Source organism: Miscanthus floridulus, chromosome 12, assembly GCF_019320115.1.
Source record: "Miscanthus floridulus cultivar M001 chromosome 12, ASM1932011v1, whole genome shotgun sequence".
In the NCBI taxonomy this organism is placed as follows: domain Eukaryota; kingdom Viridiplantae; phylum Streptophyta; class Magnoliopsida; order Poales; family Poaceae; genus Miscanthus; species Miscanthus floridulus.
Window position 1 is genome coordinate 62750040 of NC_089591.1, and position 16749 is coordinate 62766788.

The 16749-nt window shown below is 50.3% G+C and overlaps 2 protein-coding genes across 2 annotated transcripts; both read right to left on the reverse strand.

Moving 5' to 3' along the window:
- Positions 1-778: 778 nt before the first annotated feature.
- LOC136498430 (oleosin Zm-I-like) lies at positions 779-1757 on the reverse strand. Its single transcript, XM_066494367.1, has one exon. The coding sequence runs from the start codon at positions 1390-1392 to the stop codon at positions 913-915; it is 480 nt and encodes a 159-aa protein (XP_066350464.1). The 5' UTR covers positions 1393-1757; the 3' UTR covers positions 779-912.
- A 3337-nt stretch (positions 1758-5094) lies between these two features.
- Positions 5095-6846, reverse strand: LOC136496670 (ethylene-responsive transcription factor 2-like). The gene has a single exon (XM_066492399.1). The coding sequence runs from the start codon at positions 6310-6312 to the stop codon at positions 5431-5433; it is 882 nt and encodes a 293-aa protein (XP_066348496.1). The 5' UTR covers positions 6313-6846; the 3' UTR covers positions 5095-5430.
- Between the last annotated feature and the right edge of the window lie 9903 nt (positions 6847-16749).

A 16749-nucleotide genomic window follows, 5' to 3' on the forward strand; every position in this document is an offset into this window, starting at 1 on the left:
AAACTTGAGCCCTTGTTGGCCGAGTTTGGAGGACTAGTTTACTTAGTTGAAGGACTAGTTTAGTCAGCTGGGTTTGAAGGACTAGTTTAGTCAGCTGAAGGACTAGTTTAGTGAACTGGGTTCGAAGGACTAGTTTAGTGAACTAACAATATGAGGCTTTGGCTAAAGGCTAATGTTAAGACTTAATCAGCTGGGTTTGAAGGATTAACTTAGTGAACTAACAAATTGAGCCTTTGGCTAAAGGATAATATTAAGACTTTGGCGCCATTAGCGCTGAATCAGTTGTTAGCCCATGGTAGCCCTAAACGATCTCACGATATTCATGTATGGGCACAGGCCAGGCCCACGAGAGCACTTGTCAGGTGAGGCCATGACCTCATGTAGGAATGTATGGCCACAAGCCCACAAGAGCACTTTGTCAGGTGAGCCCATGCCCTCTTTTCATACCGATCCCGATCGATGGTATCACGAGCCAGGTTATTGTTGTTGCTCAAAAAAAAAAAAAAAAACAGGTTATTGTTGCAAAGAGCCAAAGCAATCTCCAAATCGCATGGTAGTCCGGGAAACCGTAGCATCTCGCTTGAACACTGCATTTTATTCTCATCATCATAAACATGACGTCCAAACTAGACATCGAGCATGCAGTACATCCGTCACTCCGATCAAGAAAGACGCATACAGCATACTACACTGCATGTACCAACAAGACACACACATGCACATACAAATAAAGCACAACACATAGCGACTAGCTAGGGCTAGCACGGCGACTGAGACTCTACGGCAGCGTACGTACGTAGCAGCAGCAACCGTAGAGCCATGCCGCGCCGGCGGTGGTCGCGCGCCGCCGCCGTACGCCACCCCTCGGGCGGTATCCAGGAGCAGGACACGCGGTCCGCTCTCGCGTGCATCTCAAGACCCCTGCGCCTGGTCGACGCGGTGCTGCGCTGCGTCCTTGATGTCACGGGCCTTGGATGCCAGCCTCGCCTTGTCGTGGTCCAGCTGGTCGGCGCCCGGCGGGTGCTTTCCCGTCAGGTACTTGTACATCCAGGAGAACACGGACAGCGCGGCGACGCCGAGGCCGCCGGAGGTGACGAACCCGGCCGCCATGAGCGCCAGCGCGATGGCGGCCGGCACCAGCACCGGGCTGAAGATCACCAGCACGGGGGTGGCGACCGTGAGCGCGATCACGGTGCCGGCCAGGATAAGCCCGGACAGCACCAGCATCGACCCGCCGAAGGTCGCGGCCGTCGCGGCCTTGAGTGCCGTCATCATGGCGCCCTGCTTCTGCTGCTGCTGCAGCTGATGCCCCTCGCCGTGCATGCCGCCCCCGCGGTGCTGGTCGCCGTAGCCCCTGCCACCTCCCGTCCCGCCCCGGTGGTGATCAGCCATGGCAAGCTAGCTTAGCAGAGCGAGCTAGGCACCACGTGCGCACACTGCCCAGAGCGCCTACTACCGCTGCCACTGATGCTACGACTACGAGTGAGGTGGACGAGGGCCAGGGAGAGAGGGAGTTTATAGACTTAGGGATGCGCGGAGGCGGGACCTGGCGCGGCCGCGTGGGACGCATGCGGGACTCGTGTCCGGAGCCGCACGACACCTGTGTGGGGGATGTCGAGGACAAAGGCTTGCGCGGTCGCGCCGCTTCCGCGCGGCGATATGTACGAGGTTGTGGACTCCCTGCTGTTGGATCGGCCGTTGGTTGCGGAAGGTAACGGGGAGAGTCCACGTTATCTTTCTCAATTTTCGTGAAACTCCGTTTTTCCCAACTGAACTTTAAAACCTAACAAAACACGTCCCTCAACTTTTAAAACGTTCATTTTACTTCTCTAATCCTGTTATAAACAGGTTTAAAGGCGGTTTTGTTTTTTTTCTTTTTTATTTATTACGGTTGAATCTTTAAAAAATCATAGTAAATCATAGAAAATTATAAAATAGAAAATCCAATTTTGTTGGACTCCACATGAGTAAATCTACACAATGAACATATAATGTGGTATGCTTTAGTATAAATTTATTGTGGCTTTAGATTTATGCTTTTCTGTAATTAATTGGAATAATTCATAGCTCCAATTGTGATGAAATTTTTATGGTGGACTAATTATTATACGATTGAACTGTAGTAAAAATTGCATACTTATTAGATCATGCATAGCTTATTTATTGATTTGTTTATATTTAACAATCATAAACCTAAATAAAATCATACTACAACAAAGATTACAGCTACGAATTATTCCATTTGTGTTCGGTGTCTCTGAAGCCAATTCCGTGTCTCACTGTTAGCAGGCCTGTAACAGTCTGGGCCCATGCAATAATTTGTGTGCGCGCCGGCCCATCCACCTCACACCAAAGGGTTTAATGTGCTCCATTTTCTTCTTATTATAAAAAAAGGCGATTCTGGTCTCTTGATGCAATTGAAGTGTTTGGCATGGACTAATCGCCTGATTCCGATGCTGGCGTGTAAAGTCAGGAGGCCTTGGAAACTGAAAAGCTCTGACTAGGATACTAGGCGAAAGGGAGACAGGAATCAACGTTTTGGAGCCGTTCAAACCGTTGCTAGCGTGGCCACAATAGGTCCGTCACCCGGTTATGCCTTCCTTTTCGAGATGAACCACTGAAGCCAAAGCTACTACTAGCACCGAGCTTTTGTCGGGCTCCTAATTTCGACTCGAGGCCGGTTCGTTTCGCTGAAAAAACAAACCAAAATACTATTCCAGCTGATTTATTGTGAGAGAAAAATATTGTTTTGGATAAAAAAAATAAGCTGAAAAAGACAGATTATAAAAGAAGCGAACGTAGCCTTTGTCCGTCCCGTTCTTACTGGACCAGGTGGAGCGGTGCAGCTTTGGCTTGCTTTTACACGTAGATCAGTTTCTTGCACAGCTCAAAATCGATCTGCCTGATTTTGGCTGCAAATTTGCTTCACTCCAAGTCTGTGTTCGATGGTAAGTAAATAAAATTCTTATTGCGTAGGACAATGGTTTCCACGTCAAGCCTATGTGGCTGGTGCCCCGCCACACCTTTGGCAGCTTGCCCTGTGCAGCTGCATTTGCTTGCTGCTATACCATACTTTGATGGGAACAGTTCCGCTCCAATTAAACCAATCACGCCTTTTTTGCAAGGAAAAATTCGAAGCACAGCGCTTTCCACACCAAAATGCCAAACTAAGCGTGCCTTTCTCTCTCTCTTCTCCTTTCCGCACCTCTTTTTCATGCTAATAAAAATTCCTGCACAGCATATTATGAGTTCATGACCCACTCACTATTCATGAAACAGTGGCCTGCTTTTGCCCCTGTGACCTGTACTCAATCAGGTGCCGTACTGGTCGACCGGCAAGTAGGCGGATCATATACACCTTTTCCCCTTTTTGCTGCCCCTTTCCACCCAGAATACCCAACAAGTTGGAAAAAGGAAGAAAAAACATCTCATATACTACTCCCTCGGCCCGTGGCCCAAGTCCAGCTGTTGCGCAACACGACAACGCTGTGGTGGATACTGCCTGGGAGCAGTGAGGGCAATCCTCCTGTAGTCCTCTGTGACGAGTGACGGACGCATGTTTATCCCACCAGGAGCAACCACAGTGTGGTTTAGAGGCAGTCCATACACATTTAAATATTTACTATAGCCTGACTAAAATATTGAGTGAGTAGTCTATAAAATAGTCTATAGCTAAAGCTACCTACATATTTATGGACTACCCATTAGCAATAGAAAAATATTTTTTTCTTCCTCTCTTATCTTTCCCTGTCATCTTGCTGGCATGCTACCCCTAGGAAGAGATGATTGATTTCTTTAATATTCTTTTATACCAAGCGAGACCCATCTCTATAGACTACACGTTATAGTAAAATACATAACTATAGTCCGTTGACACCGGATTTATCTTTATGGATTACCTAGTCCATATACATTGCCCTTGCTCTTAGTCCTTGCATTACACAAGTCGCGGATAAGCACGTACGGGGCCTTAGATTTTTATCGTTGTTAGGAGTAATGACGAGGGCTCCCGCTTCTTTCATCGCTTGGCTTGCTGCGTCTTTCTCCCTTTCGCCGTCTCCGGTACCACCGCAAAGTACGATGGCGACGCTGACGCCTTCGCTTCGCTTGCTCCACCGAGCTGTCGGCACTCGGACAGATTTGTTTTCTATTTCAAATTAGTAACACGCATATGGTTAAGCCCTTTCGTTTTGCTTTATCTAACACACTCCAAATCCAGTGTACATCTTCAAGCTGGAGCTGGGCTAACCACCTCTCGATATGTTCAGCCTGTTCGGCTGGGCTGGAGGATTATGGCTGAATCGTGGATTATTACTGTTGATTGATTTGGTGTGAAAGAAAAATACTATTTTAACTAAAAATTTACGATCGTTTACGAGGTTCACCGACCAATCAAACATGCTGGTTGCCGTGGGCAACCCACCTTCCTACTACGTCAGCGTTTGTTTACTGCAGGACTGTGCGGCTCTGCAATTTTGGTTTCAGAGGGTGATTTACGATTTCGGCATGGGATTTCGGAACTTATTTAGATTGAGGTTAGAAATCAATATTTGACACTGTAGCACTTTCGTTTATATTTGACAATTATTGTCCAATCATGACCTAACTAGGCTCAAAAGATTCGTCTCGTAATTTAGAATCAAACTGTATAATTAGTTATTTTTTATCTATATTTAATACTCTATGTATATATCTAAAAATTTGATATAATAGAGAGAGTAAAAAAACTTGCAATCTAAACGAAACCTCGTTTTCCATCTTGTCCTTCAGCAGACAGTCCTTGTCAGCGAAAGAATAATATATTTTTTAACAAGAAATCAGTACGAGCAGCAACGTCACCTAAATTTCAGCTAAACGAACAGGACCGACGTGTCGTGAGTTCAGTTCGCTGTTTTGTTGACTTGCGCGCCTGTTTAGCCGCTTGGATATTTATCAGATGATGGCGCACCCATTGGTGGTGCCAACGAACAAAGCGGATTGTTCTTGATCTCATCGTCTCCCTACGTTTTTTTTTTTGTACAGTTTTCCAAACTTATCAGCAGCACAAGCCCTCGTCAGGCCTCAGCACACCACCCTGACAAGTGACGACGCATATACCGAAAATTCGTTTCGCAGACAAGACACTTGATTACACACAGACAGCTTCTTCCACTTGCGCGAGTTGCACGGAGCAACAGCGGCATCCGGAGCTCGTCCGGACCCCAACCAATTGCGCCCGAGCTTATCGCATTCCATCCGGTGGAGCTGTCACCGGGATGCGCGCGCGCGCGCCGTCGCATTTGCGCTGCCCCGTCGTGCACCGCGCAAGTGCAGCGCAGGGCCTTGTTGTCCTGTTCCTCCGCCTTCGCTGGCGAATCATCCCTCGTTGCACGCCACATTGCCTCGCCGCGGTGCCCGGTGGCTGGCTGGCTCTGACTGATCGGCGCGGGGCTAGATGACGAGCTGCTCCACGCGCGGTGCCATCGCCGCCTGCTCGACCGGCGCGGCAGGGAACCATGGCTGGGCCGGCCGGTTAAGCTGGGAAGGCGGGGGCACCAGCGCCATGGCCATGTTGGCGGCCGCTGCCTCGCCTCGCTTCCGCCTCTTGGGCGAACCGCCGGTCGAAGACGAGGAGGTGGAGGAGGAACAGGACGAGAAGGAGTCCGAGGAGGTGGCGGGCTCCGGCGACGGCCGCTTGTCCCCGGCGGTGGCCGCGGCTGCGATCTCGGAGCCGATGCGGAGCGGGAAGTTGAGGAGAGCACGCGAGCCGCGCATGCGGTAGGCGGCGCGGTCGTAGGCGAGCGCGGCGTCCTCGGCGGTGTCGTAGGTGCCGAGCCAGACGCGCGCGCCGTTCTTGGCGGGGTCCCTGATCTCCGCCGCGAACTTGCCCCACGGGCGCTGCCTGACGCCTCTGTAGTGCTTGCCCCTGGCCACGGCTGCCGCGGCCTCCTCCCGCCTGGGCGTGGCGGCCGCCTCGCCGCCCTCGCTGCTGGGCGTCAGCGGCTCCGCCAGGTCCAGGAGGAGGCCGCCGAAGCAGGAGGAGCCGTCGTAGGAGTAGGAGTAGGCCGAGTCGTCGGGGGACCTCACCGGCTCGGGCTTCACGTGCGCGAAGGAGCCGTCGGGCAGCCAGCCGTAGGCGAAGGCGTCCTGCAGCGCCCCGAACACCACCATGTCATCGGCGTCGTCGGTACGGAACGGGAGCGAGCCGCTCCACCGGTCCGCCACCAGGCTCCCGAAGCTCTCGTCGGCCGGCCGCGCCGCCGCTGGCTCCTCCAGGAGATGCTGCCGGATGGTGTCCAGCACCAACGCCTCCGACGCCGGGTTCAGCAGCATCCTGGAATCGAGTTCTGTCTCTCGGTTTGGTTTGTGAGCTGATGACGAAACTGAAATAGGGAGTGAGCTGTGTGTGTGTCGAATGGGAATGGAAGAAGTGATCGAGTTGAACGGCGAGGGCTGGGCCGGGGGCCGGTTTATATAGGCGGAGGCGGGTTCACACCGGCGTCGCGGTTCGTTGAACTTTCCTAACCTGGAGCCACGTGACGGAATGGGTTTTTCAGAGTAATAGAAATTAAAATAAGCAGCGGTCGAGGCCCAGTTAGGCGACGCTAATGCTAGTGCTAGTGATTGCAATCTATCTAGTCGAGTAGTTTACGGGGAGGGCCGCTGGCTTTCCGCTCCCGGCCGTTGGTTAGATTAGAAGAAGGATCGGATTAGCAGTCCGGTGGCGTCAGCGATGAGGTGGATCGCTCGCGGCCGGGCTCATCTCGAGTCGTCCCGTCGTGGCGTTGGCGGCACCGGGCTCGCAGGTCGTGCCTGCGTGCCGCGGCGCCGTAGGCCCGTGCCACCGCTCGGTGCTTTCTAGATGGTCCAGCGCCTGCCCTGCCCTGCCCTGGTCTGCCCGGGCGCATATCCGCCTCGGGGTCTCGAGCTTATTCACACGGCGATCTGGTGATGATCAAGAAGGGACACTTCTTTTTCCCCATGTCTTTTGGTGATTTTTACTATTATACGAAAAGCTCTTCGAATCGGGTCTCTTAAGCAGCTGACTTTTGTAGATAATCTCGTGACACCAAGTCCTGAGCCCCGGACCTGCATTTCTCTCGTGTTTTTGTACCAGACGAGAGGCGTTTTGTTCCATGGAAATTCCTCCGCCGTAAAAAGAGCGCGGAATCGACACCGGAGCCGTGACAAGACCTGTGGATGGATCTGTATTCAGTGCGGTGGCCCTGAAGCTTTGCCGTCGCAGGAAGAAATGGCGTGGAAGTCATGTGGTGCATTGCTTCTAGACCGTCTTCTGGTTGCACTAGAACACGAGAGGATAGAGACGGCCGCAGCTTTTGTGTGGGGCCCAGCTCGGACTTCTGCGTCCTGTTTGCTTAGCCATGACTTATCAGTCAATAAATAGTATTTTTCTCTCACACTAAATCAGCCACGGCTACAGCTTATAAGCTAAATCAGCCCAAACGAAAGGGACGCTGAACGGAGGCAGCAGCGTGCCCTCTTTCACCCGCTGAGCTTCTAGTTCTGGATACTCAGTATATACGTACACCTATCAACGTAGCGTGATCGTCCAAAGGCGGATGATCTGATCCACTCATCCTGGTATCTACCGTACGTGCGCGCACGTTGGTAATGCCCTCATGGTGTACGAGTACAGTCTGTAGTGCATCATTCTAGAAACGTTGGCAGTTTTCAGGGCCTTGACGTGCTTTGCCAGCCAGCTAGCTTTCTTTGTACAGAGTCGCGCCAATGGGGAGTCTTGCTTTGCTCGCACAAACATGCTGCTGTCCGAGAATTGTTTAACAGCGGAGCACGTGATTTCCTCCGGATCACGACTCCGGAGGACACATCAGCTGTGTGTGTGTGGAAGTCCTTGAAAAGATGGTGTGTGCAGAGGTCTTGTTGTAGCCTCTGATTGCGACGCGCCTACTATTTAACATAGTGGAGTGCAGAGGGAATGCGCGGATTGGTAACAACGTTTCGGGTGTATGCAGTACCACAAATCGTATATCACATATATACCTATCATATCAGTTTATTACGATTTTTTTAGATTAATCAGTTTATTACGAAATGGCACATGCACGAACGCTAGTTTCTTATTAATCTTATAGGGCGAGGTCCATTTAGAAAATTTTGGAGGTGCTTGTTGGATAGTGATCAGGTCCATAGAAAAATTTGCCCATTGGACAGTAGTGATTCTTTGGAGCTGCTTATAAGGTCTGAATCGGAATAAAACCGCCGCAAGCTCAGACTTCTTATCAAGGCTGATCACGACGGTTATGCTAACCAATTTCAGGGTTTCATTCATCAATGTCATCGCTAGCTCTCGATACTGAACCGAATCTAATCTGCCACGGGCTGCTGCTGGTTTGTGGTTTCCAGTTCCAAGCACCATCCGTCACTGCCCACCACAAGTCCACGGGTTTTCGTTTGGTTTGGTTAAACAAAGGAGCTTTAGGGGTGGGGTGGGGTGGGGGCATACTCTAGGACACAGAGAGTTAGACCAGTCAATGGTCAAGACGGACTTTGACCGTGGACTAGTCCGGAGCCGCAGGACCCACGCCCACCCCCACCCCCACCCCCACCCCACGTCTGCTGGTCTGGGCTCCGGTCTCCAGAAGAGGAGGATGCCCATTCCCAGCCCACCATGGGATAGGATAGGAGGGTCACGGGCGCAGCGAAGACTTGCCTTGTCGTGCGTGCGGGAGACGTCAATGGTCCACGGCCTCAACGGCAGCGGCAGCTTCTCGGCTCCTTCCTTCCTGCCGATTGCTTCTGCTGTCTCTGGCTCTCTGCCCGCGATCGTATAGCAGTAGTAGCCGCCTGCTCGTACAGGCACAATGCTTCGTGCACCGTCAGTCCGTCACTCTCGTCCGATCTGGAACGGACGCCCCGTATTGACTTCAGCAGGCTTGCAGGCTCGACATAATATTACGCATGTACACGCCGATGTGTATAGTAGCGCGGTATAGTCATGGGACTAGGGAGAAATCAAAGGACCCTCTTGACCCAATCTGTTTAAGCTTGAGGCGACTACTCTATTCGCTTATGCTGAAATTTAACTTATACTGATGTTTATTCTAATTTGGTGTGAGAAGAAAATATTGTTCGTTGGTTGAGAAGTAGTTCAAGCGAACAGGACGGACAACAACAGCACTGTTTAGGTAGGCTTTGGACAGTCGTCAGGACTTCGAAAGACTTCAGCGTGCTGCAGACTAAGGCCTTGTTTAAATCTGGGATGTAAAGTTTTAGGGTGTCACATCGGGTGTTATATGGGGGTGTCGTATGGGGTGTTCGGATACTAGTAAAAAAATAAATTACAGAATCCGTCAGTAATCCGCGAGACGAATTTATTAAGTCTAATTAATACGGCATTAACATATGTGTTACTGTAGCACCACGTTGTCAAATCATAAACTAGACTTAAAAGATTTGTATCGTAAATTAGTCATAAACTGTATAATTAGTTATTTTTAATGTATATTTAATACTCCATATATATATATGAATCATTCGATGGAATAGAGAGGAAACCTTATAGAAAAGAACTAAACAATGCCTAACTTCACTCCCGCCTCTACCTGTAGCTTCTCACTGCCTGCAGCTGCACTCCAAATGCCCTATTCACTTAACTGATAAACACTAAAAGTATCGTTGACTGATTTGTTGTAAGAGAAAAATACTATTTATTGTCCTATCTACTTAACTAATAAACACTAAAAGTATCATTGACTGATTTGTTGTAAGAGAAAAATACTATTTATTGAAAAAAAATATAGCTTATAAGCAAGCCAACGGGGCGAAAGCATCGGCTACTACCGGTAGTTTTACCTTTTCGCTGGCCTGAGGCTGAAGGCTGAGACACGACCTTCTCGTCTTCTCCGCAACAAGGCCAAGACGGTTGAAGAAAGAGTGCCGGGCACATGCCATGACTCTCGGAAAAGCTTCGATGACTGAAGCTGCTCGGTGCTTTCCGCTCTGCCTGCGCCCATATATGTACGAGTAGGATCGACGTCTTGACCTGGAAAATCGAAGTTAACTCGATTGGTTAAGCTGAATGCATGTTATGACCTCGTTTGGCACAGCTCAGCTTTACGGTAGTGTACTAATAATGTTTACCTCGATACTCTAGATTAATATTCAAAGTGCCTATCAGATGATGCATGCTGATCTTTGTAGCGATTATTAGCCATTTGACTTTATCGTCCTAATCCAAAATACATTGCTCAACGGAACTGAGATCTCCTTTCTGCAAAGCCCTTTTCACACACCCATCAAAACCGTTTCCTTGCCCCCGTTGTCCGGAGTCGCCGATGGAGTAGAATAGTGATGGCTCTCCCCCTCCGTCTCCGCGCGCAGGAGGATCGATCGGCGAAAGGTTCCCTTCTTCATTCCCTGTGAGCCGGTCAAGTTTAAAATTTTGCAGCTTGATGTAGACGGTAGACCGGGCGGCCGGTGCACTGCACAACCTGACGTCCGAGTCCAGCGACCAATGCAAAGCCCAGCGGGCGCGCGACTCGCACGATTCGTCGATTAAATTTTCTTATTCTTATCAGCGTGACAGCGAGGGTCTGGACTCTGGAAGCCGTGGAGTTCTGGCAGTCTCCTCCGCTCGCGTTTGCGTGCGAAACCAAACAAACGCCTCAAAGCGGAAATATACGTAGGCGCTGTTCGTTTTTTTCCCCTAAAAACACAAGCTGAAAATACTATTAATTAATTTGAAGTGAGAAAAAAAATACTATTTCTTCGTTGAAAAAGTGTGGCTCATAAGACAAACGAACGGGACCATAATACAATAATTTATGCGCGGGAAACTGAAGCCATGGACGTCTCCATCGACGCCGTGATCATATATTATTGTGTTAATGTGTTCATGTCTAGTAATTTATATGTGCTCCGATCCTTCTACGCTGTTTCCGCCGTAGATTCTCCGATAATCTGGTGATCAAATTTTCCACGCTTGATGGAACTGGATCGAGTGGAAAAAATTAGAGAGAATTTCTTATTTGACACCAGACAAATGACTCGTTTCTTTCTTGATCCTCAAAAAATTTCCGTTCCGTATTTGACACGGAGTTCATCTTTCATTCCTTATACGACACTCCTTTGGATTTTTCATTTATGAACCGTTAACTGCCATGTGAAAAGACGATTTTGCCCCAGTGGACCCTACCACCCTTCTCCCTCCTCTCCTCCCTTTCTCCCCCCTGTCCGTGCCCGTATAAGCAGCACACCCCTTCCTTCCTCTTTCCTCTCTCTCTCCTCTTCCTCCAGATCTAGCGGCGCAGCGGCCGGGCCCCCACGACCGCCGCTCTTCGGCGCGGCCGAACCCCACCGTTGCCGGCAACCGCGGGCCCGTGGCTGCTATCCTGCCTCCCCTCCCCCTACCGTGCGTGCATCTCTCTCTCTCTCTCTCCTCCCTCCCGACGTGGCCACCCACGTGGGAGGCGCGCCGACGCAGGCATGGCCCCTCTCGGGCGGCGCACTGACGTCGCAAGGGAAGCCCTCGACGCGGTCGGCCTTCGGAGCGGCAACCCTAGCACGGGCGACCCGAGCGCATTGGGCCCTGCGCATGCGGTGCACTGCCGTGGCCGGCCCCCCAAAGCGGCAGCCCCCAGCACGGTCGCCTACGCCGCCGCAGGTATGGTCATCGGGAGGAGCCGGTACCTGGCTCGCTACGCCTCCGCTGCTGGGCCCCTGCTCCTCTCTCACTATGCTGTGTGCGCTGCTCGCCGCCGTAGCCCTTTGCCATGCGTGGTCGCCTCTTCCTCTTCCCCGCATGCGGCTCCGGTCCGTGGCTGGCCCTGTCTGCGGCGTGTCGCTTCTTCTTCTCCGTCGTCGGCGGTGGCGACACACCTCGGCGGCCGGATCTGCCGACAGCTCACCCTCTTCTCCTCGGAGGAGGAGGGTGGCGCGGCTCGTCGGAGGAGGGAGGGGGCTCCGACCGCAGCGGCGGGGACGGCCGCGCGGGGGCCGCAACGCGCCTGCCTTCTCCACCGCCTTCGTGCTGCTTATACGGGCGTGGACAGGAGGGAGAAGAGGAGGGAGAACGGTGGTGGGGCCCACAGGGGCAAAATCGTCTTTTCACATGGCAATTAACGGTTCACGGATAGAAAATCCAACGGAGTGTCGTATAAGGAATGAAAGTTGAACTCGGTGTCAAATAGGAAATGTAAGGAATGAAAGTTGAACTCGATGTGAGAACGTACTTTTTTTTTTAGGGTCAAAAAAACAGGTTATTTGTCTGGTGTCAAATAAAGAATTCTCAAAAAAAAAAAAGTTCTGTTGCGTGGGTGAGGACGAGACTGGAACGGCTAATGGCACGGTGACACAGGCCGTCATCGCACGATCGTGTCACGTGCAGCCGCGAGTACACTGTACACAGTACACGTACGAGAGGGCGAAACGTGCCAAGCCAATGACTTTTCCGTGCCTTTCCGCGTTAGCGAGGTGCTAGCTTAGCTCCATATCCATGTCCACCCATCATCAGGTTTCTTATTTTAGATTTTAGATTAGATCCACGAGAGCACGACGACAAAACGCTTTCAAGCCTGCTTTTGCACCAAACCATCGTCCCACAAATCAGGGGACGGGGACGGGGACGGGTTTGGCCACGTACTGGCCAGTGGTGGCAGCATACACTGAATCTGGAGCCTTTTCATGACACATGCTCAGTTGCTGCTGAGACTTTTCAGACTCCTTTTTTTTTTTAATTCAGGCTCCGGAATTCGTGTTTTCTGTTGTATTACGACTTTTAATTTCTATACAGGTACGACAAGCGTCATGCGACGTACAATGTGCTCCGTGGATTATTCATGTAGTACTAATCTCGTGAGTTTCAGACTTTGTTCGTGGGGATAAGAATGAGATTTCCGTGATAAATCCACATCTGTATCAGGCATCAGTGTCTAGTAGTTGTAGGGGCATCATTTGCGGAATCGTCGACGTGGACGTGTGGCGCCAAGTTGGCTGCCCCGTCTGGCCGTATTGGGTTCATTGCATCCAGGCCGGAAAACGAAAACCCCCACCGTAACGGAAAGTACTTTCATGCCGAACGAAATCCGCATGGAGGCATGGATAAAATATGAGCCTCTAGTGCAGCAGCATATCCTGCACATGTGCAAGAGAGACTATGGAATCGGGCGGCAAGGTGGCAGCCACTCGCCCAGGCAGTTCGCTTGATCACCTCTCGCATCCAAAGCAGTCTGGTTCGTTTTGGTTCGCCATCGCGTGCGCCCCAGTTCCTCAGGCAAAGCCGTTCGGATAATACCACATTTAGAAAAAAGAAGTCTCCACGCATTTAATTGGATGGAGTTAAAAAATCATTTAAAAAGTGTCACTCTGATCGATCAGTATATGTAGGATGGAAATAACATGTAATCCTAATGGACTATTTTAGTATTTTATATGCGACCTGTGCGGGTGATCTGTCGTTGCATCGTACTCTCTCCGTCCCACAAAACATGCAAATCTTATTTTTCAAGGCAAGTTTAGTGGAAGTGTGAAATTAAGCATGTACCCCTCCTACATTATTTTTCTCATGTGCTAGAACTCAAAAGCAATCTAGAATGTTCCTTCAAAGTATAACACGGGATGTGTTGGTTTTTCAAATGTGCAATGTTTTTTGTTGGTATGGTCCATTTGAAAAGGTAACCTAAACTATAGAATTACTTGAATTTTGAGATCGGATTTAAACCGCAGGATTACATATTTTGTGGGACGGAGGGAGTAGGAGAAAGCAAGTCCAACAATTACAAGACAAATTGCTAAACAAAGTTACAAGAAAGGAACGGAAAAAAACAAGCAGCTTTCGCCGCCGCGATGCTAATAATGGTACCTGAGACTCTAGGATATTCCTGCTCTATAGATTGCACACATGGCTGTTAATAACAAAGTGCGCTGTGATGGGCCACTTGGCCAATATATACATTGCTCCAGCTGGCCAGTGGCCCAGTGCATCTTCATGCAACGCACAACAGAGAAAAAGACATCCATGGCACTTTCAGAAACCAAACGAGGCTTTACATTTCAACCCCGTCTGGCGTCTAGATGCCATGAACCCCTTATTGATCAGTGATCAGCGTCCAGATCACGCCTACGCGGCCTACCACGTCAGGGTGGGAGCACCGAAAGTTGTGTCGCCTTGTGATTATCTGGCTTACAGCAGCCAGTGCTCACTTTTTTATAGTATCCACCAAGTAGTGGTTGCAAGGTGTTCCATCCCTTCTGGGCTCTGTCTCAACTCTCAATGGCTCGTGCGATGTCGAAGCGTCCCCGGTTGCGTCGAAATCTTTTTTTCCCGATATATTAATAGTAATTAATAATCCTGCAGGCAGTAGTTTGCTCTGTTTGGTTTGCTTTGGTTTTGCCCCCTGAAAAGTGTCTTCGAGTTTCAGTAGTGCGTCATGTGCATGGACATCAATTTTCTAGCTGGTACTAGCAGAGAGTTGCTTGAGCGGCCACTGAAGATAGATGGCAGCATTGCAACAAGCACTGCAGTAACTTGGTACATTTTGAGGTGCACATGAAGGCCGAGAAAGGCCCAGAAATACCATAGATAGTGTACCCTACAAGAAGAGTCCACTGTATATACGCCTCACTGCTGATGGAGCGACCAACGTCCTATTCGGCAGATGGTTTCTGTGGCTGATAAGCTGGCTAATGATGATTTATGGTGAGAGAAAAACATTATTTCATAGCTGATAAGCAGTTCAAACGAACAAAAGGGAGATCTCGCTGCTGCCAGAGCGCCCAAAGCTCAAGGGAGATCCTGATAAAACTGCAGACCGACCAGTGGCATCATGAACCCGTAAGTTGTTTGTGATCTTGCAGTTTATGTACTTTTTCTGTGTTTCTGTTTTGTAGAGAAAGGGTTCTCCGTTAAAGCTCCTGCTATTACTAATCTACCCTTCTCTCCATTAATTTATTTTTACTAATTTTCTTTCTTAAATTAATTGTTTGTCAAAATAAAAAAAATACAAAGTACCCATTGGCCGGGGTCTCCAGTATCAGGGTTCAGCTGACGCCTCCCAAGGCGGACGGTCGATATATATTATGTAATTTTCACCTAAGACTGCATCTTTAGTGATGACGACCTTTTCTGTTGATGCAATGCATATATATGCATAATATATAATATATAGGTAGTACATCTATGCGTACAACTCTGCATTTTGGTCGGCCACCGTGGAGTTGCAGCCAAGCAGCGGCCGCTACACCCTCACCCGAATGGTCGTGGCTTGCTCCAGGACCACCCCGCTGCTCTGCAAGATGACCCCATCATTGTCTCCTTCGCTGAGAACCAAAATTTGTAGTTAGAGTATACTTTATTTGCCAAAAAATTACATAAAATTATCTTATATTGTCTTCGTTCCATATAGCCAACCAACCAGTACATACATGTCGCGTGTGCTAAACTTGTACTAGTGTACTACTGGTAGTAACCAGTTGGTGCTTTATTAACTTGCAATTTGACTTGCATTGGCTACTGCAGGGCACTCCTGTCGGAAGGAAGTGGACAAAAAGAGTCCAAAAGGAATGGAAGATCTTGGAGAATAACTTGTCAGGTACGCGTAAAATAGATTCTACTAATACAGGACGGACCGAGATTAATGACCATATCCATATGTACCAATTCACCTTCGAACTATGAATTGAAGTGCGGGCAAATAAACACATATTATAATAGTATATAGAAATGCACGTATATGTATATATGTAAATGCAACTAATTTGCACGTGCTGACGTGCATACGCAGACACCATCTACGTGTGTGCGTTCGAGGACCGGATGGACCTGCTCCGGGTGGTGATGGTGGGCGCCAGCGGCACCCCGTACCATGACGGGCTATTCTTCTTCAACGTGCATTTGAGTACAGCGGCCTATCGGCCTTCCATGAGCCGACAACTCTACGTAATGGGCCGGTTCGTACGGCAAAGTGTCATATCGGCCCATGAGACCCTGTCGGCTGTCCGCTGGCCGATAGTCCGTCAAATATCCACCCGGCGCGCCTTCCTCCTCTCGCTCGCGCTCGCACGCTGCGCCGTCGGCCGCCGCTGCTCGCCCGCCCCGCCGGCGGCGTCTAGGTTCGCTCACGAGCATGGCGTCAGCCTCGTCACCGTCTGCCCCGTCATCACCGTGGGAGCCGCGCCGGCGCCGACCACGCGCACCAGCATCCTGCACTGCCTCTCCCTTCTATCTGGTGCCCACTGATTAGATCGATATCCGCGAAGATGCCATGCACGCATGTGGTGAATTGAAGAACGTGTTCTTTCGTTCCATGCATGTCTCACGAGCTGTCAGTTTCGCTCGCGCGTGATTGATTTCAGACGACAAGGCATCGCTCGGCGTGCTCAAAGTACTCGATCGCAGGTCTCCGGATCGGTGCCGCTGGTCCACATCGACGACCTCTGCCGAGCCGAGCTGTTCGTCGCCGAGGAGGCCACCGCCGCGGGCAGGTACAACTGCTGCAGCCACAGCACGACCGTCGTCGACCTCGCGCGTTTCCTGACACAGAAATACCCGCAGTACGATGTGAAACGGAATCTGCAGTAAGGATATATATCTCGCACCGGCCCAGAGATAGCTAACTAGTGCTGCGACGCAATATGTACGATCAGTTGGTCATGGCGAGCGAGTGAGGTGACACAGCATGTATGCTCCTGCGTTTCAGCACCTACGATCAGGATCAGCTCCTGGAGAAGCCGAGGGCCTGCATTTTGTCCGCGAAGCTGGTGAGGGAAGGGTTCCAGTTCAAGCACAACACC

What these genes read in the sequence shown, in the direction of transcription:
- LOC136496670 (XM_066492399.1), bottom strand. Translation starts at nt 6,312, where the DNA reads ATGCTGCTGAACCCGGCGTCGGAGGCGTTGGTGCTGGACACCATCCGG.
- LOC136498430 (XM_066494367.1), bottom strand. Translation starts at nt 1,392, where the DNA reads ATGGCTGATCACCACCGGGGCGGGACGGGAGGTGGCAGGGGCTACGGC.